Genomic DNA, 21,083 nt, shown 5'->3' on the forward strand with positions numbered 1-21,083 from the left:
GACAGATGATTTCTTCTAAGCCAAAAAATATCAAACTAGCTAGGAACATGAGCTGTGTGCTCTCATCCCCCACCCAGCAGATAAGGCAAATTTCCTTTCCTTTCCAACCAGACAGCCTCCGCCCTGAGGCCTCTTGAGCCCTCATCAAACAAATGAAATCCACTCTCTTTGTGCAGTCAGCGTGTCTCTGCTGCTGTGAGTCAGCGTCCTGTTCCAAACGGATCTTGGTTCCTTGCCACGGACAGTGGAGACACACATTTTTTCCATGGACTGCAGGAAGGAGTACAGAGCAGACTTGGGATTTCTACCCACAAAGAGGAGGAAGGGAGGGGCGGGCTTTGTGGGTTTGGATTCAGCCGACGACGCTCAAAACTTTGTAATGCTTGAAGACTATGGTGGATGGTTGGAAAGACCCAACCTCCCAAAGTCATTGCTGGAGCCCACCTAGCAGTCATACTTTCTTTCTTTCTTTCTTGCTTTGTTGTTTTTGTTTTTTTGAGACAGGGTTTTTCTGTGTAACAGCCCTTGCTGTCCTAGACTCACTTTGTAGACCAGGCTGGGCTCAAACTCACAGTGATTTGCCTGCCTCTGCCTCCCGAGTGCCAGCACTAAGGGGGCGTGCCACCACGCCCGGCTCAATCATACCTTCTTAGAGCTGTTATTGCTTAGAGCAATTACTGACCTCTCCCGTGTCTCCAGCTGGAATATTGACAATATGCGGATGGTTAGATTAGCTAACCATCTTCATCCAAGGAAAACATGCTTAACCTTGGTCCTGTGCCCATGTGTTATTTTCTCACCCAGAGCCAAATACATCTTGAGTCTTTTTCCATCCTATGAGTCTTCAACTTCCGTTAAGGTTTGAATCTGTTTGATACATTTTAAAAAGATCACGTGAGTGGGGCTCAGCAGTTAAGATAGCTCGCTGCCCTTGTGGAGGGACCCACGTCTGGTCCCTAATACCCATGTTGAGTTATTCACAAACACGTGTAACTTCAGCCTCAGGGGTTCTATGAACTTTCACCTGGCTCACAGTTTCTTATAGTCCCAGACCCTTCTACCCAGCCAGTCCTGCCTTAAGTGGTGAGAAAGTGAGAAGTTAGAAAGAACCTAGTCCACAGACTCAAAGCCTACTCCTCTAGGCTTCTGGAACTCAGCCTGGGAAAGCACCTGGCAGTTGCAGGATATTTGATCCCGTTGTGAACCCTGAGAACTGTAAAACCCTGTTTCTTGTTTGGTGTGGCTCAGCCCCAACGCACACCTTTAATCCAGGAACTTTCTGTATACAGGATTTGATAAAGTTAACCCTAGGTTAAGAGGCAGAGCAAGAAGCTGACAGGGATTAAGTAGAAAGAAGAGACTTTGAGGGAAGGGTATTTACTACAATATGGAGAAGAAGAGATGGCTTTTGGCTTTCTCCTCTTGGGCTGTCAGGTGAGCTAGCAGGACTTTTCCTCCGGAGCCGTCAGCTGAGCTAGCAAGCTTTTCGACTTGGGCTTTGGCTTTTTTCTTGGGACATCAGCTGAGGAAGCTCAGCTGGGTACTTTCTCTGCCTCTCTGAGCGAGCAGGTTTTCACCCCAGCATCTGGCTCCTGAGTCTTTATTGGCAAAATCAAACGATTGGCATTTTCTTTCATTATAACAACACCTGGCCCTCAGTATTGACTACAGTGGCCACCTGGGTGGCTGAGTATTTGGCCCACTTCATCTGCATTGAGGCAGTGATGGCAAGTGGCCGCTTGCTTGATCTCTGCAGCCTCAACCCACGCTGGGTAGTTTCTCACAGGAAAAAACTGTTTCACCCACTGGGACATCAGGCCAAAGAGAAGCGGCAGTGGTCTGAAGATAATGTCCCCCATGGGCATTCCGGTACTTGGACACAGGCTATGCCTTACGTGCTGTGTGCTAAACAGCAGGTGCTAGCTTTCTTGATTTCAACTTGAGACACACAGGCGGCGTGTCCTGTGACACAGCTATGATGCAGATGAGGGTTTAGGGTCCGGGGCTGCCCAGTTATAGACAGTCTCCATGCAGTCACTCTACCTTGGCTGGCATCAGCATGAACTTGTTGAGTGCCGGCACATTAGGTATGACATCTCAGCAGGCCATTTGCTTGGTAAACACCATAGGCAAAATGCCCTTACATTCCTTTAGGCTGTAGCTGGTGATGCCTCCTAGACAAGGCCCATACCACTTCCAGGGAGTGGACTGAACTCCAGTTCAGCTACCTGGATTTGGGCGGCTGAAAGGAACGTCAAATACTCTTGTGTTGGCTGGAAGCTGGGATTGTAGCTCAGGCAGCGATCCCTTTCCAGGAGTTACTTCTTACCTGAGTTGTTTAGAGAAAAGTAAATATTTCCTTGCCAAAGACTGCAGTCAACCCTCTGCCTCACAGAAGCGGGTGGAGACATAAAAGTACAGCGTGATGATACAGATCTCCTGTTCCCCAGCCGTGGCCACCCATTTCTGTCAGAGTCTCATAGAAGGGATTGGCTGGGCGTGGTGTTCAAATGCTGCTTAGAAGGCTCAGAGCTCTGTTGGGGCACTGAGGGTTTCTTAATGTTTGTGTTGATTGGTTCATTGATTAACAGTACACGCAGGAATGCCACGTGCACATGTGGGGGTCTGAAGACAACTTTTGGGAGTTAGTCTTCTCCATCTGTGAGGTGGGTTGCACCAAAGCTCCAACTCAACTCAGGTGGTTGGGTTTGGCAGCAATTGCCTTTATCCACTGAGCCATATTGGTTGCTAGGGACAATGTTTTTAGTAAGGGTTCTGAGATTTCGGTACCGGTCAGCTGAGGGTCACATTCTAGCTTAGCCTTGGAACCTTAAGGAGTCTTTGACTAACTCTCCTGCCATTGTTGATGACACCTAAGTATAGGCTAAGGTCTGCCTCCATGAGAGCTTCACTGTGGAACTGTGGGTGTTTGTCCACCGCCCCTAACTTGGGCAAAGGAAGAGAGTGGTATTCACGGGAGCCAGTGTTTCCACAGCTCACGGATGCAGACCTGGGCCCCTGGTCTGAGCTGTGGACTCCCCATCTATAAAAGAAAAAGGAAAATAGGCTTGCCCTCCTTTCTCCTCATTTCTTAATAGTTTGAAAGCTTTGCTATATGACTTGGGCTAACTCCAAACCTGCAATGCTCCTGCATCAGCCTCCGAAGGGCTGAGATTCTAGATCTCTGCCAGAACAGGCTTAGTGTCTGTCAGTTGAGGTCCCTGGCTGATTCTAATTCAAGGACTCGTGCAACAATTCACAGTGTATTTCACACACACCCCCTCTATGGTCATTATGTGAATTTTACACATATATTTAATCACCTCGCCCTAAGATGATCACTTCTGAGATTCTGAGCAAGATGCTTCTAAAGCCAGCTTTATACACAGATACGTATTCTCTTTTATTGTTGTTTTTCAGAGGCAGGGTTTCTATGTGTAGCCCTGGCTGACTTGGAACTTGCTTTGGAGACCAGGCAGGCCTTGAACTCACAGAGACCCACCTGCCTCTGCCTCCTGAGTCCTGGGATCAAAGGCATGCACCACTACTGCCCAGCTACAATAGGATATTAATCAGCCCCTTACTGGACCCACGCGGGTGACATAGCCTCCTCAGAACTGACCCAGGGACTAGCAATAGGGTTTTTGTGTTTATACTGACTACTCTAAAATCTAATCTGAAGTTATAGACATTTGTTAGCATGTCAATATGTTTATTGGTGTGACTTCACTTTGAAATGAGTATATAAAATTTTTTTTATTAATTTATTCTTGTTACATCTCAATGGTTATCCCATCCCTTGTATCCTCCCATTCTTCCCTCCCTCCCATTTTCCCATTATTCCCCTCCCCTATAACTGTTCCTGAGGGGGATTACCTCCCCTTGTATATGCTCATAGGGTATCAAGTCTCTTCTTGGTAACCTGCTGTCCTTCCTCTGAGTGCCACCAATAATGAGTGAGTTAACCCAGAAGCAGAAAGACTCAAATGGTATATACTCACTTATATCTGCATACTAGCCCAAGGGGCATGTCCCACGAAAGCCTTCACTTACCAGGAAACTGGGACAGAGGGGAGGACATCCTATTGGGACTCTAAATGAGAGAAGCATGGGAGAATAGCAAAGTAGAAGGATCCAGAGGGTCCTAGAAACCTACAAGTAGAACATTATGATAGGCAGATTTGGGCCCAGGGGTCCCACTCAAACTAAGGCACCAGCCAAGGACAATACAGGCAGTAAACTTTAAACCTCTACCCAGAGCTAGCCAATGGTCAGAACATTCTCCACAGTTGAGTGGAGAGTGGAATATGACTTTCTCACGTACTCTGGTGTATATAAAAATTTTAAACCATCTTTATTTTTATACCCAGAAAGTCTAACTTTCTAAATGGCCGTGAAGCGTCAGGATGCTGCTCCTGTCTGTCTGTTCACTTTCTTGCCCTCAAGCATCATAGTCCTGGGCTCAGAGTGCCTCGGGACAGTTCCGACTTCCTGTAAGACAGGCTATGTTCAGTTTGCAAATGACTTGAGTGCTCTGAGACTCCAGAATGACCTACCAGTTATGACAGAGACTTTTTATTTTATTAAACAAAGTTCGTAGTCTGGTGGGAGGAAGCCTCCCGGAATCCTCAAAGCCAAGCTTCCCTGAGTTAAATGACATGTGAGGAATATTTCTGATATAAAATTGGAAACTTTCAGATACCACTAGGCTTTGCTTATCTTTGTAAATACACATGTTCCAATTAAAATGGGCACTGAAACATTTGGGTGGCACTTCAAAACTCCCAATTTAGATTTAATTTAGATTAAAACACTTACTCTTTTTTAATACAGTTGTAAAATTGATTATTAAAGTCACCTATTGAAGATTGAAAGCACAGGATGTGTGTTTTCCTTGTGAAACAATCTCGTCTTCAATAAGTGTGGTTCTATTCATCAATTAGCTATTAAAATATAACTGCCATATTAAGCCTTACTCATTTGCCATGACAGCTGGTATAATTATAAAAATTATACCTAGCCATTTATACAGTCGTAATCTTGCAATAAATATAAATAATTGTCTCTATTAACTCATTTTGAAGGTTCTGTCTATTAATTCTCCAGTTAAGCGGCAATTTGGGGACCTTCATTTAAAAGCCTCTTAAATCTTTGTTGTTTGTTCCATCTGACTGCCAGAGCTCTACACACTCACCTTCCACTGTTGACTTTGGAAACCAATTCATGAATAAAATAGCTTTTTAAGTACATATATTTAAAGGGTTGAGGCCCGAGGTCTGAGGCTTTCTGGGAAGCCTTGGGAAGACAGAAGAGCTGGTTGTGCTGCCCTGGTGTGGGGCTTGGGGAAGAGTCATGGGTTTCACTGTGTAAACGTCTCCTGGAGTGCGCGGTGGGGTAACTGTTCTCAACTCCGTTCTCCACAGGAGTGGATGAGGTCACCATCGTCAACATCCTGACCAACCGCAGCAATGCACAGAGGCAGGACATTGCCTTCGCCTATCAGAGAAGGACCAAGAAGGTACTGGGATCTTAGGGTGGAGGGCCAGCTTTGCCGAACGGATGTCCTCACATAGTGCCTGCCCTGTTCTTAAGGTGTGCGTGCCCGTGTGTATATGCGTGTGCGTGTGTGTGTGTGCCCCTTGTCTGTATACCCTGCACACACCAAGGTGGTAGGCCCGGAAGCTTCCCAGTAATTGTGTCTTCATCTCCCATCTTGTGTGCTACCATATCTGGCACTCTTTTTCACACACACACACACACACACACACACACACACACACACACACACACACGGCTACCTGTAGCAAGAAGAACCATGACACAATCAGGAATTATATAAATGTCACATTCTTAGTGTTTTGGCTATTTGTATCTGACAGCCTTGAAGAAAATATCTTTCCTATCTTGGTGCATCTGAAATTCTGAATGTAAATCAATCTCTATCACATACTGTCATTATCAACTTAGATGACCTATCTAGACCTAAAAGCATCTTAACCCCTAAACAATTAAGCTTCATTGTAAAACTGGTCTTCAACTCCCTCAGAGACTTGAGAAGGCATAAACTTGATTGTCTGATTATCTGAGTATGCTGGGAGTGCAGGTTAGTAGCTTTCTAAATGAAAAGATGACACAGACAGTTTTCTACCTGAACAGTCATCCAAAACTCTATAACGTTGGAGCATCTTCTTCAGCCTTCTGGCCCAATATATCTGACAGACATATTTGTGAGGCAGGAGCTACGGAGGTTGCTTACCCTGTCTTGGCAGAGTTCGGCCATCAACTCTGCCTGCGTCTGGCACTCTCATATCTAGCATGGTTACCCACTGAGCCATTCTGGGCTCCCGGCCCCACCCCTTGTCCAACTTTTTTTTTTTCTTCCTGTGAATTGTGGTTCCTCTTTAACAAAAAAGAGCCCTCTAGAACCCTTGGGTTGCTACGCACACAGGCATATACACATATGGGAGCTGGAACACAAAGTGCCCTGGAACACGTTAGGGAGGCCTTCTGGAATAGACCACAAGGAATAGCAGCAAGGGCACCACTCCTTATGTGCCTGCTCTGTGTCCTCAGTACTTCAGGTGGTGCAACTCATCTCTCCCAATGGCTTCTCACACTTCGTCATCAGATGTTGTGAACTTAGTGTTACGATGGTTTCCTCCACTGGGCATGAATCCTAACTCTTCTTGTTTGCACTGAGGGGCTGGGGAGCCAGCTCAGTTGGCAAAGTGCTTGACACACGAGCGTGAGGACTTGAGTTCCATCCCCAGAATCCATGTAAAAAAAGCTAAATACACTGGCTTGTCATTGTAACCCCAGCTCTAGGGAGCCCAGGCAGGAGTATTCCAACATTCCTAGGTTCCCCAGATGAGCAGCCTAGCTGGTTCAGAGTTGAGGAAAGAAGTAGACATCAACCTCTGACCTCCAGATGTTACACACATGTGCACACACACACACACACACACACACACTGTTTGGCTTCTTCAAATCGTTGCAGCAAGTGAGCTTGCCTGAAGTGCTGTGATCTACCTCGCTATCTGCAGCATGCTATTTTAGGAGTCTTTCTGTGTGTGTGTGTGTGTGTGTGTGTGTGTGTCCTTTGCTGGTCCACTAGTGGTTAAAAACAGCCCCCATTTGTTCATCTTATTTTGATGCAGCATTAGGAAATTTTATCTTTAAGGGTGTGCTACTTAATCTTTTAACTTCTTGCTATTCAAAGCTTTTGATTTATTCTCGGACGGTGCCATCAGAGTGGCTTCATGCAGCTCCCGTCCAACTCGGGGCTCTCACTTCCAGCCACAGTAAAGGGGACCTGAAAGGATGCCAGAAGAGACTTTGTGTCCCTGGAGGTGATATGCCCACCAGGTCCTGGGAGTAACGGGTCAAGCCTTTCTGTAGCTCTGTCTCCTGTGCTCTGAAGCAGTTGGAAAGGACATAGATAGGAGAGCAGCTGGCCCCCTTCATGCGTGGGCGAGGCCGGCCCCCTTCACGCGTGGGTATTAAAGTTCTTCCTTCTCTAGCCTCGTATTAATCTTCTTCAGCGAGGCCTGAGAGCGGGTGTTGTATGTCTCTAGCTTTCCCAGAGGATCTGAGAGCTGGGAGAACCAAGCTGCTGTTGGAACAGGAGGTCGCCCACTTTGGACAGCGGGAAATAACGGCTCATTCACCGTGGTCTTGGAACTGCGTATGCACACAAGCAACAGATAGATGGAGAACACAGGTCCCTCACCGCCCGCTGCAGAGTCATGAGAAGTGTCCCCGAGCACACAGGCATTGTCACGCGTTAGGGACAGCCTGCCAACCTGATGGTCCTTAACGGCCAGGATGATTGTCACAGCTGCTTGAGGCAACTTCTGAAGGACGCCCTAGCAGGAGCGTTGTTTGTCAAGATACAGTCTAGAGTAGCAGGTGTCAATCTGTGGGTCTGACCCCTTTTGGAGGGTCAAAGGGCTCTTCCACAGGGGTCACCTAAGACGATCGGAAAACAGATATTACATTGTGAGTCTTTTTTGTTTTGTTTTGTTTTTTGAGACAGGGTTTCTTTGTGTAGCCTTGGCTGTCCTGGACTTGCATTGTAGACCAGGCTGGCCTAGAACTCACGGGGATCCACCTGCCTCTGCCTCCTGAGTGCTGGGATTAAAGGCGTGTGCTACCACCGCCCGGCTGCATTGTGATTCTCAATGGCAAAATTACAGTTACAAAGTAGCAAGAAAAATAATTTTGTGGTTGGGGGTCACCACAACATGAGGAGCTATATGAAAGGGCAGAGCAGCATTAGGAAGGCTGAGAACCACCAGTCTCGAGGGATACAGCCTGAGCCTGCCCAGGTAGTGAGCACAGCTAGGAAGAGGCCATGAGAGAGGAAGGAAGTTTGGATTTTGTGCACACTCAAACTAGTGCTAAACACGAGGTTTCTCTCCACAGAGAACAACTGTTCTTTTATTAATCCTGTCTGGGATTGTTTGAGCTGAGTCCTATATTGGACATTTCTGAGCCATGCAGGTCAAAGAGGAAGAATCCAGTAGGTTCCTGGATGTCCGCTGAGGTTAGAGCAGAGATGGGGGTGTGGAGTGTCAGGGGTGGCTGGACTGAGCTGGAAGTCACTTACCCTTGGGGGTCCAGTGTAGGCAGCTGGTGTTATAATTGGTACGTGTTGTTTTAGAAAGACCTTCCTACCTCCCATGCATGTTTAGGATATCAGGAGCCAGAGAGAGAGAGAGAGGCTAGTCAGACTGCTCCCAGTGCTTCCTCAAGTGTGCGCATCCTAGAGCAGATGGCATGTCAGCTGTAGAGCCAGGGGCAGGTGGGTCCCCCAAAATCCAGCTACAGGGCCAAGTTCCAGGCCAATGAGAAACCCTACCTCAAACGGACAGTGGAGGGCACCTGAGGAATGACACCTAAGTTTATCCTGTGACCTTTATACACATGTGCATCTTGACACATGCACACATGTATGTACACACACACACACACACACACACACACACACACACACACACACACACACACCCCACGTGAAAACAAGAAAGAGAAAACAATTGCAGTTCAGCTCAGCTATGGCTCAGTCTATAGCCATGGCCGGTAAGAGTCCAATTCTAAAAGCCACCCTGAATTAAGGACATCTGCCTACCTATGTGACTTGATTAGAACCGTGTGTTCTCACTTCTTTCTAATCCTGACTTTAACTTTGGAAAGTGCCCTGTCTCCCACAGGGTGTCCAGGCTGTACCGTGAAGCTCCACCCTTAGCTCTCACTGGGATCTGTACACTACACTGGTTTTAGTAGTGGACTGCCTGGATGTTAGTGGGTTTTGTTGCCGCGTGGTTCCTGCCCTCCTGGTCTGATGAAGGGCTTGTGGGGAGGACACTCTGCCCTGACCACAGACTGGTCACTCAGCCTACTCTTTAGACAGAGCCGCCTTCCTCTGCCTCGCTGGGTTTAGAGTGGTGTCGGTAGCGAGAGCGGCTCTTAGGCATCTCGCTTTTGCAGGAGCTACCGTCAGCACTGAAGTCAGCCTTGTCTGGCCACCTGGAGACGCTGGTTTTGGGCCTGTTGAAGACACCTGCCCAGTATGATGCTTCCGAACTGAAAGCCTCTATGAAGGTAACCGAGCAAGCGGAGTGTGGGATGTCACCTGTCAACCGCCCATTAGCATTTGCGAATTACAGCCTTTTGAGTGTAATTAGGTGATTGTCAGTTGTGTTGAATTCTTATTTGAAGTAGTTTCCCTCCCCCACCCCTAGTGCTATAAGTTGTCAGGATTTGAACCAAAAATATTTCAATCTCTCTCTCTTAAAGACTGCAAAGAAATTTCCTGATGCTGAGAATCCAGTTAGCAGCTGCTCAGGCTCAGCACCTGGGCGATTGGAATGCCTTTTGGGAAAACTGCTTCCTTGATTACACTTCCTCTTTAAGGAGGATGTGTGTAGTTTTAAGGAGTAAGAAAGACAGCTTTTGTTCAGCAAAGCTTGCAGATTCTGCCCCCGCCCTCTAGGCTGCTGACTTTTTCCAGTCCCCTCAATCCCCACCTCCCCACCCCCAACTCCAAGCCTCCTCACTTCCCCACCTCCCACCCCGAGTCCCACCACCCCCATCCAGTTCTGGGCCAAAATTCAGATTTGGTCCAAAAATTAGCAGTGTAATGCGGGTGAAGGTCGACTTTGGGTTGGAAATGGCACCTGAATTCAATGGGACGTTTTGACGGGACATAGTACTGTTTTTCCAAGCTTTGATTTTCCAAAGTTGTTTTGAACACGGGATTTGAGGTTAAATTAGTAAATTCTAGTTTGGAAGCACCCTTGGGTTTTGTGCCCACCTGAGCTACACAGTACTACTTAAATGTAAGAGATATTTAAATGCCCAAACCCGCAAAGCTCAGGGCCCTCTTCTATGTGCGCGTGTGACGCGTTGGATAATCTAACACTGCCCTCTGCTGGTACATCTTGGTAAGGCACTGGCAGTGAGGGGATGCCCTCATTGTTGGGCTGTCATCCTATGCCCAGAACACACACAGGGAATGAGGCCCCTTCACAGACAGGGTATAACACCTCCACGATCCCTCGATGGCTCAGAGCCTCTGTAGGGCTTGCTAAATCACTCTTTCTTTAGGTCCTCAGCACTCTGTATTTGGCACTCTGTGTATTTGGGGTGGGCTTACTTCGAGTGTCCTAGGCAGGCTGTACTACAGGGGAGATACCAGCAAGACCACTGCTATGTCAAAAAAGGCATGGGGTGCGTGCCAATAATCCCAGCACTCCACAGGGGCCGGGAGGCAGGGGGACCAGAAGTTCAGAGTCTTCCTTGGCTACATGGGACCTTGGAGAGAGAGAGAGAGAGAGAGAGAGAGAGAGAGAGAGAGAGAGAGAGAGAGAGAGGGAGAACCTGAGATCAGCAGGTCTTTGCACCACTCAGCCCGTGTGTGAACCAGTCTTTTCCTGGGGTTCTTTAACTATCAACACTTAGATCAGTTCATCTCACTTCTGTCAGGAATCCACTTAGTTGTGATTCAAGCGACTTTACTGGTATCTATTATTAGGTATCATTGACTTGAAGCAGACCTGTGTGAGCTGTCAGCCACTCCACTAATCTAAGGAATTGAACCCGAATGGACGGTGCTTTCGCTGTGCCATCTTTGACTCGGTGCCAGCTCTTCCATTAGCTAGCACGGCTGAGTGGCCCCTTCTGAAATACACAAATCTTGAAGTGACATTTAACTAAAATGATGCCTCCCTGCCCCCACCTCCTCAAATCTGTTTTCACTTCAGGCAATACCAGTGGCAATGCCTCGCCATATGTCACAGGAGAAGTTGCTCCTGTGATAAGAATTGTGGGTACGCCGTGAAAAGCCTGAGTTTTAGAAACTGCCAAGGTCACCTTTGAAAGCAGAGATAAGACCCCAATAGGACTCTCTGATATGTGGGTGATGGAAGGAGCGATTGATTCCACGCCGATCTCACTTCCCTTCAGTCAGGACACTGTGTTTCTTCTGGCATGCGAGTTAGTGTCACTCTGCCATCTTTGAAAAAGCTGCCTCTCCCTGGAAACACTCAAAGATGCTCTGTGGCTGCCTCAGAATCCCCCTCAGAGGTTCAGGGTGCTGGAGCGAGTGAAGGATTTGAGGGTTGTGCTGGAACCTGTGAAAGATCATGACTTAAAAATCTCCAGGAGAAGAGTCAAAGACTAGATTAAGACTAAAATTCAAAATTAACCATTAACCCGAGGCTTAGCTTAGATTATACAAGGCACATTTTAAAGGGGGCAGATGCACTCTAATAAGTTTAATTAATAGCTGACACACTTCTCATGTGGATAAGTACCTTTCTTATTGTATTAACACCTTATAATTGATTTACATTTTAAACAGTTGTAATTCTGCTTAGTTCAAAGTGGTACCTCTAGATTCGTGAAGACATACACTAGAGGACCCTGGTTATTAAGTCTCCACTTTGATCAGGAGGCCAGCTTTGAAATACATGTTTCACTGAGGCCTTTCAAGCTCTCCGGCACGCTCAAAAGTGTGTGTATTAAACCCGAGTATCTCACTCATCAAACCCTCATTTCCCAATAAGTGCTGGTGTCTAGGCTTGTTTGGTGCTTTTTTATTATTTCCTTTTCCTTCCTTCACTAAGATATCCAAAAAGTGCAGAGTAATCAAGCAAAAGTGGGAGTAGCAGGATGCATTTTTTTAAACAGTAAGCCATTTTTTGCGTTTCAAGGAAGAGAGGCTAATTTTTACCCTAACAGCACCAGCACCTTTCTCTGCTCTAAGGCTATGGCAGCTGCCTGACAGTGACCAGATACCGTTTCTTATTCGACTAAGGCAACTGTTTCCTGTTTATTAAAATTGTGGGTGGCATGATAGACACCAACAAAGAAAAACAGCAAGCAGGAGTCCCATGGCCTCCTCTCGCTCGCAGGGAGAGTCTAGGTTGTGCCTTCCTATCCTTCCTTTCTTCCTTTCTTCCTTCCTTCCTTTCTTTCTTTCTTTCTTTCTTTCTTTCTTTCTTTCTTTCTTTCTTTCTTTCTTTCTTTCTTTTCCCCAAGAAAGGTTTTCTCTGTGTAGCCTTGGCTGTCCTGGACTCGCTTTGTAGACCAGGCTGGCCTCGAACTCACAGTGATCTGCCTGCCTCTGCCTCCCGAGTGCTGGGATTAAAGGCGTGCGCCACCACACCCATCTACTTATGCACCATCTTGGGATCTGGTGCTGTGACAGGAAAACAGCCTTAGCTAGTGCTTAAGGAGTGAGGTGCAGGCTGCTCAGAAGGGCTGTAGCAGGGAGAGGAGCCATCGATGTACAGTTGACGGAGGCCAGCGGAGCACACTGAGGTGGGGAAGTCCGGCTGATGTCTGGGTTTCTTGCCTCACAGGGTCTGGGGACGGATGAGGACTCCCTCATCGAGATCATCTGCTCGAGGACCAACCAGGAGCTGCAGGAGATTAACAGAGTCTATAAGGAGAGTGAGTGCCCGGTTCTTGAGCTCCGCCCTCTTAGTCACTTTCTTTGTTGAGCTCTCACTAACCCTAGAGCTCACCAGTTAGGCTGGGCTGGCTGGCCAGTGAGTCCCAGGGTTGGCCCTGTCTCTGCCTCCCCAGTGCTTGCATTATAAGCACACAGCTGCCACATGATGCACACTTACAGAGGTCAGAGGATAACCCCCAAGGCAGCTGATTATATCTTTCTACTCTAAGGGGTCCGGGGGCTAGAACTCAGGTCATCCGATGTGGCTGCAGACACTTTTGCCTACTGAGCCATCTCACCAGCTTGAGAAACAGTGTTCTAATTAGAAAAGTGTTTGCTGATTAGCGAGCCTAAGGACTTCTGGGTTTGACTTAGATTTGTCTGTCGCACTGACAGTCACCCTAGCTCTGATCTCATGGGGGGGGGGTGGACATCCTTCTAGGGACTTCCTCCTCAGCTGGGGACTCAGGAGTAGGACTATGTCCACACTAGCACAAAGATGCCTTCTGAAGCCTGGTAGGGGACAGCTAGTTGGGGTGAGTGGTTGGGCATACCAGCGGGAAGCGTCAAGCCAGATGTGTTGTTTCCCCAGTGTACAAGACTGATCTGGAGAAGGACATCATTTCTGACACATCTGGTGACTTCCGGAAGCTTATGGTCGCCCTTGCAAAGGTGCGTCTCTCAGCCTCTGTCTCTGTCTCTGTCTGCCTCTGTGTCTGTCTGTCTGTCTGTCTCTGTCTCTCAGTCTCTGTCTCTGTCTGTCTGTCTGTCTGTCTCTCAGTCTCTGTCTCTGTCTCTGTCTGTCTCTGTCTCTCCGTTTCTGTCTCTGTCTGTCTGTCTGTCTCTGTCTCTGTCTGTCTCTGTCTCTGTCTGTCTGTCTCTGTCTCTCTGTCTCTGTCTCTCAGTCTCTGTCTCTGTCTGTCTCTCTGTCTCTCAGAGTCTGTCTCTGTCTCTTTCTGTTTATCTGTCTCTGTCTCTGTGTCTGTCTGTCTGTCTCTCAGAGTCTGTCTCTGTCTATCTGTCTGTCTGTCTGTGTGTGTCTCTCTGTCCATCTGTCTGTCTGTCTGTCTCTCTCTGTCCCTCTCTCTCCCCCTTCCCTTCCCCCCTTTTGCTTTCTTCCACAGCAGGCACAGCTCCTTCTATACTGGGGAGGGAATTAACTAAATCCTTGTGCCTGCTCAGAAATTCTGTTGCATTCCTGTCGCTGCAGAGCTGTCATATTTGTTAATAGGATTTCTTATCCTGCAGAACCGTGTGGACAACTGGACTCCAGGGCTAGGGGAAGGGTGGGCAGCTCCCAAGCTCTGGCCTGGATTTCTGTGCTAACCTGCACCGAGTGACTTAAGGAAGGTCACTTTGTCCCTATTTGTGGCCAACCCAGACCCCTTAAGGTGACCTTACTTCTTTCACCTTTTACTGTGTTGTGTGTGCAAACATGGCTTTCATAGCCCTTTGGAGTGAGTGTGTGTGTGTCTTCGTGGGCTCCTTGTTAAGGTCAGCACATTAAGGCGTGTCTCCTGTGACTCTCTAGTTCTGGGCAGTCTGCACCTGAGCACCTGTCTGTCAAGGGAAGGGAGTTCTCTCGGGGAGCCCTGTGGCAAATGAGTGAGGTGTGTGCTGCAGTCTGGCCCACTTCCATCTCCGTGACAGTGACAACCCTGTGCCTCTCCTGTCTCCGTTTGCTCCTGTCTGGGTACCACAATCTCTGGGTCTCTTTAGAATCCACTTGCATCATTCTGCTTCCTTGACCAAAACCCATTGCTGTTGCATCCTATCAGAAAGCCCCACCACTTTCACCCTGGGCCTGTCAACCCTCATCTTCATCACTGTGATTCTGTCCTGCTCTGTGACCCCTCTGGGCAGGTGCGTCACTCACCTGTACGCCTGTCCCACATCCTCCTGTCTTGTACAGTGTGGCCCAGCCTGCCATTGTACTGCTAGCCCCTTAGGGTTGCGCGCAGGCCCCATCCTGTTATTCCCGAGCTCAGCTTTACTGTTTACCACAAGAGCGTCCCCTCTGCTCGCACATCCACACCGTCACAGCACTCCCATTGTGCACAGTTTGAGGGGAGAGACTTAAACAGGTTCAGCTTCTCCGGGGCATGGGTCAGATGCTTACTCGGCACTGGGTCCCCAGGGATGGCTAACGATGGCGGTGAGGCATAGTGTGCCCGCTTCCTTCTCTGGCCGTCTCTCTCTTCCTCGGCCTTGTCTAAATTAACATGCGGCAAACTGCAAGTGGCACTTGTTTGTTCAGGAATGAAGCCATAGCTCACCTGAGTTGGCAAGGGGACACCCCCAGCTTTACAGCGCACTAAGAGCTGGGGCTGATGGTCCCTCTTGTTCCTGTTTTCCTGTAGGGCAGACGAGCGGAGGATGGCTCAGTCATTGACTACGAACTGATTGACCAAGATGCCCGGGTATGTGCCAAGCTTCTTGGCTGAATTTTACATGGCGTGTGCATTTGGAGGGGGTTGTAGGCCATACAACCATTTATTTAGATCCAAGGAATAATCTCAAACTAATATCTGTCAGATTGCCTGGGATGGAGACTTGGTTGACCAGATGATTCTGGCTCAAGGTCTCCCAACGTGGCTGTAGACAAGATGCTGCTTAGGGCTGCAGTTAATGAGAGTGTAACTGGATCCGAGGGACCTTCCCTGTGTGGCTCATGTGTGGCTTACTGCTGGCAAGAGGTGTTAGCATTCCTCCACACAGACCTCCACAGGCCTGCTGCATGGGTCCTAACAACATGGCGGCTGTCCCTGGAGTGAGTGACCCAAGAGGGGCCCAGTCCCAAGTGTCGTACCCTGGCACTCTTGTCATATTCTGATCATTAGAAGTGTGAGTCCATGGACCCAGCCCACAGCTGTGGGAGGGGGGAGGGTAGAACTAAGTTATGTCCCTCCCAAAAGGGGAATGGCCCTTTTAAAGCCCCGCTGCATCCGAGAAGATGAGGTTTGGTTCTCCTTTCTGGGAACCGTACTTGCGATGCTGGTGTTAATGACCGGATGTGGTGTTGATTGCATGGAAGTGCTGCGTCCTGACAGTAAGCTAGTAGAAAGGCTCCCTGCTCCGCTCAGTGGGGACAGAGGAAGGTGACAGGGGCCTGTCACCTCCTCATAAAGCTGACTTGGATAGCTGTGAACCTGGAGGGTCGGCTGTTGGGTGATCTCAACGCTTGTCATGAAATCATGTGCATCAGTTGTAAAGCCCATATAGAGAGTCTGGCCCGAGAGAAGGATTTGTAATAAGCTCTTGGAGTGGCTATGTGGTCTAAGGGGGTAGCTCAGCGTGGCCCTGGGAAGCCAGAAGTTTGAGTATGCCTGTTCTAACATGGTACGCTCCAGGTCACACCTGCAGTGTGGGCTTGCACGGTCAGGTGTTGCTTGCTGAGTTAATGCTTGCTCGAGGCTGTGTGGCTAACTTCTTGGTTTCTGTGTCTTTCACAGGAGCTCTATGATGCTGGAGTGAAGAGGAAAGGGACCGACGTTCCCAAGTGGATCAGCATCATGACTGAGCGCAGTGTGTGCCACCTCCAGAAAGGTGGGTGCTGGGCCAAGGAGGCCTCAGGTGCTCAGGGGCTTTCTGGTGGCGTAAGCGTAGGCTGTGCAGAAGCAGAGCTCTCCCAGAACAAGGCTCGGTTTCCACTTGGCTATAGGTTTCCTTCCTCATTCTTATTACGAAACCTCTGTCCCCAAATATGTCCTATATTTGATATGTTAGTTTCGCCTTGTGTGTGTGTGTGTGTGTGTGTGAGGTGGGGGTGGCCAGAGGTAAGCCTCAGATGTCACACCTTTGGAGCTGCTCACCCTGGGCTGTTTTTGTTTTGTTTTGAGACTTCAGTGGCTTTAGTTCAACAACTAGCCTAGGCAGGCTGGCCAATGAGCTGCCATCTACCTGCCTCAGCCTTCTCAGCACTGGGCTTGCAATCACACGCCACCATGTGGGGGCTTTTTTAAAAAATGAGTTTCATTCCTTATGCCTGCAAGACAAGCGTGTTGCCCACTGAACCGGCTCCCTAGCCCTTGCTTAGCCCCTCCTTCCTGGGGGATCCTTTGATTTCGCTCTGTTGAAGTAGAAGACACGACCAGCTGGCTCTCTACTGTTTCTCATGACAGCCAGACAGATGGAGATGGTCCCGTTCTGTAGCCGAGGTAGAGCCGTTAAAGGAGCCAGACCTGGGTCCTCTGGCGAGACAAGTACAAATCAGCTCTGGTCCACCAGGGTGACCTCCAGCCGCTGGGATGGCATCCATGATCACCTTTAGTTGTCTGTTGCTGCTGCTGTTGCTGCTGCTGCTGTTGTTTTTAATTGTGGTGTATAAATATGTAGGTGACTGGTGCAGCTTCAAGCAGCACTTCTGATTTTCTTTACTGCTTTCCTTAGTGTTCGAAAGGTACAAGAGCTACAGCCCTTATGACATGCTGGAGAGCATCAAGAAGGAGGTCAAGGGGGACCTGGAAAACGCCTTCCTGAACCTGGGTGAGCGGATGTGGCCCCTTCTTCCCGACAGGGAGGTCAGAAACAGGAGGGAGGAGCGAATGGCTATGTGTTTACTTCGAGGGGGCGTGGGAGGCGTGGTGCGTTTTCTGCATGCCTGGGACAGTTTACGCCTGGAGGTGTAAGGACGTGGAAGTGCAGGTGGGCTTCAGTGGGCAGAGTGGACAGTTGCCAGGGAGGACTGGGCATCTGGAGAAGGCAGGGCCGTGACGGGAAAGCTCCCACGTCACCGAGTCATCGCTGACCTGCATGACTCATGACTGGAAACACCAGAAGGGGGGCGAATGTGGTGGTTCACAGGAGTCTGCATTTTCCTGAGCCGTCTACATCTGCGTCCGGGTGGCAGGCCTGTTGCGGTCAGTGTCTTGGGGCCAGGCCATCGTCGTGGTCAGTGTCTTGGGGCCAGGCCTCGTCTTCCAAATTGCAAGAGCAGCTTCACCCCTGACCTGTGTCGTCTTCTTCCCACAGTCCAGTGTATACAGAACAAACCCCTGTACTTTGCTGACCGGCTGTATGACTCCATGAAGGTAAGGCCGCTGGCTGGCTGGAAGGCCCCATTTTCACCAGCCCTCTCCTCTATCTTGGCTCAAACTGAATCTTCTTGGCTAAAGTTTAGAGCAGAGGTTCTCAACCTTCCTAACGCTGAGGCCCTTTAGCACAGTTCCTCATGTCGTGATGACCCGCCCCCCCCAACCATAAAGTTATCTCGTCGCTAATTCATCGTTGTAATTTTGCTACTGTTATGAATCATAATGTAAAATATCTGACGTGTGGGATATCTGATATGCAGTCCCAGAGGGGATTTGACCCATAGGTTGAGAACCGCCGGCTTAGAGGAAGGGTTCCTGCCAGCGAGCTGAGATTGTACTTGGCAGGCGAGGAAGCGCCAGTCCATCCTCCCTCAGCTGTTTAAGAATGTGTGACACAGGATGAAGTGTCACTGGTAGGGGAAGGGTAGGGGACAATGGTGTCTGTTTCCTGTTGGGGGTTTCAGTCACAGCCTGCCTCCTGTTCTCTTCAGGATAAAAGTAAACAGGATGAGAGAGACCGTCAGCAGGTACTAGGCAGTAGCTTCTCAGTCCCCTCCCCAGAGTCTTGACAGGAAACCCTGCAAGACCTCCACTTTCACCTTCTGGAGCCTTTTCCCCTCCCCCCCCCCTCGGCCAGCTTGCAGGCACACCGCAGAACCAGCGCTGTGTGTTCTTCCTGCATGAACTGCCCCAGACCAGTCTGTTTCTCACCCCTCACCCTGTCACGAGTGTTCTGCTTTCTAGGCCTTTGCTTTGTCCTCTCTGGAGCCACCTCCTTTGTCCATGCCTCCCTCCTTGGGTTCCCTGTCACAGAATTCCCTCACTGCAGGCTTCTCTGTGCATTCACACAGAATCATGAAAACGGCATGCTGGCCCGTCCTTTCTGCATCCCTAAGTGTCAGCAGCCCTTTGTGGCATATGCAAGCTCACGGGCTGGCCTCCCTAAGCACAGAGCTGACTGGAGAGGTGGCTTAACAGTTCAAAGCACACACTACTTACTACTGCGGAGGGCCTGAGTTCCCAGTGTCTATTCTGAGTCACTCATAGGCCCCTGAACCTCCAGCTACAGGGGATCTGATGCCCTCTTCTGGCCTCTGTGTACCTACATGCACACACATGCGCTCCTCCATACACATACTTGAAAATTTTAAAATAAATCTTTAAAAATTCAACTGTGCTTGGAAATCCAAGATGCTCATTTTTTGTTAAGGAGAGAGTGTCAGTACTGTGTTTTCAGTCTTGTCAGATGGCAGTACCTAGGACCGTAAGTGGCTGGAGAGATGGTGTGCAGGCACTCACAGCAGTCACTGCTCTTGCAGTGAACCTAGGGTTGGCTCCCAGCACCATACTGGGCTCTCTTACACACCCCAGAGGGCACCCACCCACCCATCTACCCACCCAACACAGGCAAATTTAAAAAATAGAAAGCAATCTTTTTTTTAAAAATCCAAAACAATACAAGCACAGTAGAGGCAGAAGAATGAGGTAAGTGCTTTTTATAACGATAACATTGTCAAGGAAGTTAACTTGGGCCATTGATTTGACTTTCAGGGCAAGGGGACTCGTGACAAGGTCCTGATTAGAATCATGGTCTCCCGCAGTGAAGCAGACATGTTGAAAATTAGATCTGAATTCAAGAGGAAATACGGCAAGTCTCTCTACTACTACATCCAGGTACGACGTGTGTGTGTGTGTGTGTGTGTGTGTGTGTGTGTGTGTGTGTGTGTGTGCAGGTGGCTGGAGAGGGCACTGGGCTGGCTTTGCCAGGCATGATGTGTGTGTATTCATGTGTATGTGTGTATATGCACGTGCGTGTATGTGCATGCATGCCTCTGTGTGTGTGTGTGTGTGTGTGTGTGTGTGTGTGTGTGTGTGAAGGCCAGTGGCCAACCGCTAGTGTCATTCCTTAGGAACTGTCCACCTTGTTTGTGGCGACAGACTTTCTCACTGAGGCCTGGGGCTCACTGACTGGCTAGTGGACCCCAGAGGTTTGCCTGTCTCTGCTCCCAGTGCTGGCATCACGCTGTGCATCGCCGACGGTGGCTTTTTGAAGTGGGGGATTGAACTCAGGTGCCCATGCTTGTGTGGAAAGCACTTTATAGATTACGCTTCCTCCCCAGTCCCTCCTTTTTTCACTTTGAGAAGAGTTCTTACTAAGATGTGTGAGCTGACTTTGAACTTGTAATCCTCCTGCCTCATCCTCCCAGGTAGCTAAGCTTATGGGTGTGCCTTGCCAAGCCAGGCTGTCATAAAAGACCCTGGCACTTGCATGGCTGTCTTGGTCTGTAGTCATCGAGGACAATGGCAGAGGAGGGGTCAGTGCCGCCGCCATGCTTGTTAGCGGCACAGGTCTCCAGCCAGGGACTGTTAAACTCTTAGAAATCATTTCTTCACTTTGTTAGTCATTTTCGTAGAATCCACGAAGCTTCAAAGGGAAGCAGCCGAGGGTCCACAGGTGCTGCAGGACTCCCTGCAGGAACTGCAGTGTGGGCTCCATTCTCTCTATCCTTGCAGTCATGGTAGGGCAGGAAGCACCATTTCCCATGGTGCTTCAGGGTCCGGGCACTGGTACCCTGTGCAGCTCTGCAGCATCTCTACAGCACACCAAGGCTATGGCAGCTTGCTGTGGAGTCTGTTCTTTTTTGTTTTTGTTTTTCCTGACACTACAACTTTTTCCTTTCCTTTTCTTTCTTTCTTTCTTTCTGGCCACTTGTAGCAAGACACCAAGGGTGACTACCAGAAGGCGCTGCTGTACCTGTGTGGTGGAGACGACTGAAGGGCTCGGCGTAGGGGCTCACCCGGAAGTGGCCCTACCTGTGTCCCCCACCTAACTTCTTAGAGAATCATCTTGCCACTAATGGAACCCTGAGCTCCTCCCTGTAAAGATGATGACAGAGCTGCCGGCCCATCCCCCACCTTAGCTGCCTTAGCACAGCCTGGCTTCCCCTTTATTCTTTCCTTTATGCCCCCCCCCCCAAAAAAAAGAAAGAAAGAAAAAGAGAAGAACGTTCCAGGGAGTTGGGCACAGCGTCTGTGAGATGAGACGTGCCACCTCTTATGTACCATGTCGTGAATAAACCATTTTTACTTTA

General features: G+C 49.1%; 1 protein-coding gene across 1 annotated transcript in view; it reads left to right on the forward strand.

Annotated features, from left to right (window-relative positions):
• Anxa2 (annexin A2) overlaps window positions 1-20,874 on the forward strand; it is a 43,343-nt gene extending 22,469 nt beyond the window's left edge. Inside the window, exons 4-13 of the mRNA XM_051156739.1 lie at window positions 5,424-5,518; window positions 9,490-9,603; window positions 12,867-12,957; window positions 13,551-13,630; window positions 15,319-15,378; window positions 16,411-16,504; window positions 17,348-17,443; window positions 17,930-17,988; window positions 19,543-19,665; window positions 20,708-20,874. Coding sequence (XP_051012696.1) covers window positions 5,424-5,518; window positions 9,490-9,603; window positions 12,867-12,957; window positions 13,551-13,630; window positions 15,319-15,378; window positions 16,411-16,504; window positions 17,348-17,443; window positions 17,930-17,988; window positions 19,543-19,665; window positions 20,708-20,767 — 872 coding nt within the window. The 3' untranslated portion in view covers window positions 20,768-20,874. The remainder of the gene's footprint in view (window positions 1-5,423; window positions 5,519-9,489; window positions 9,604-12,866; window positions 12,958-13,550; window positions 13,631-15,318; window positions 15,379-16,410; window positions 16,505-17,347; window positions 17,444-17,929; window positions 17,989-19,542; window positions 19,666-20,707) is intronic.
• The last annotated feature ends 209 nt before the right edge of the window (window positions 20,875-21,083 follow it).

This window comes from Acomys russatus, chromosome 14 (genome assembly GCF_903995435.1).
Source record: "Acomys russatus chromosome 14, mAcoRus1.1, whole genome shotgun sequence".
NCBI classification, from domain to species: Eukaryota; Metazoa; Chordata; class Mammalia; order Rodentia; family Muridae; genus Acomys; species Acomys russatus.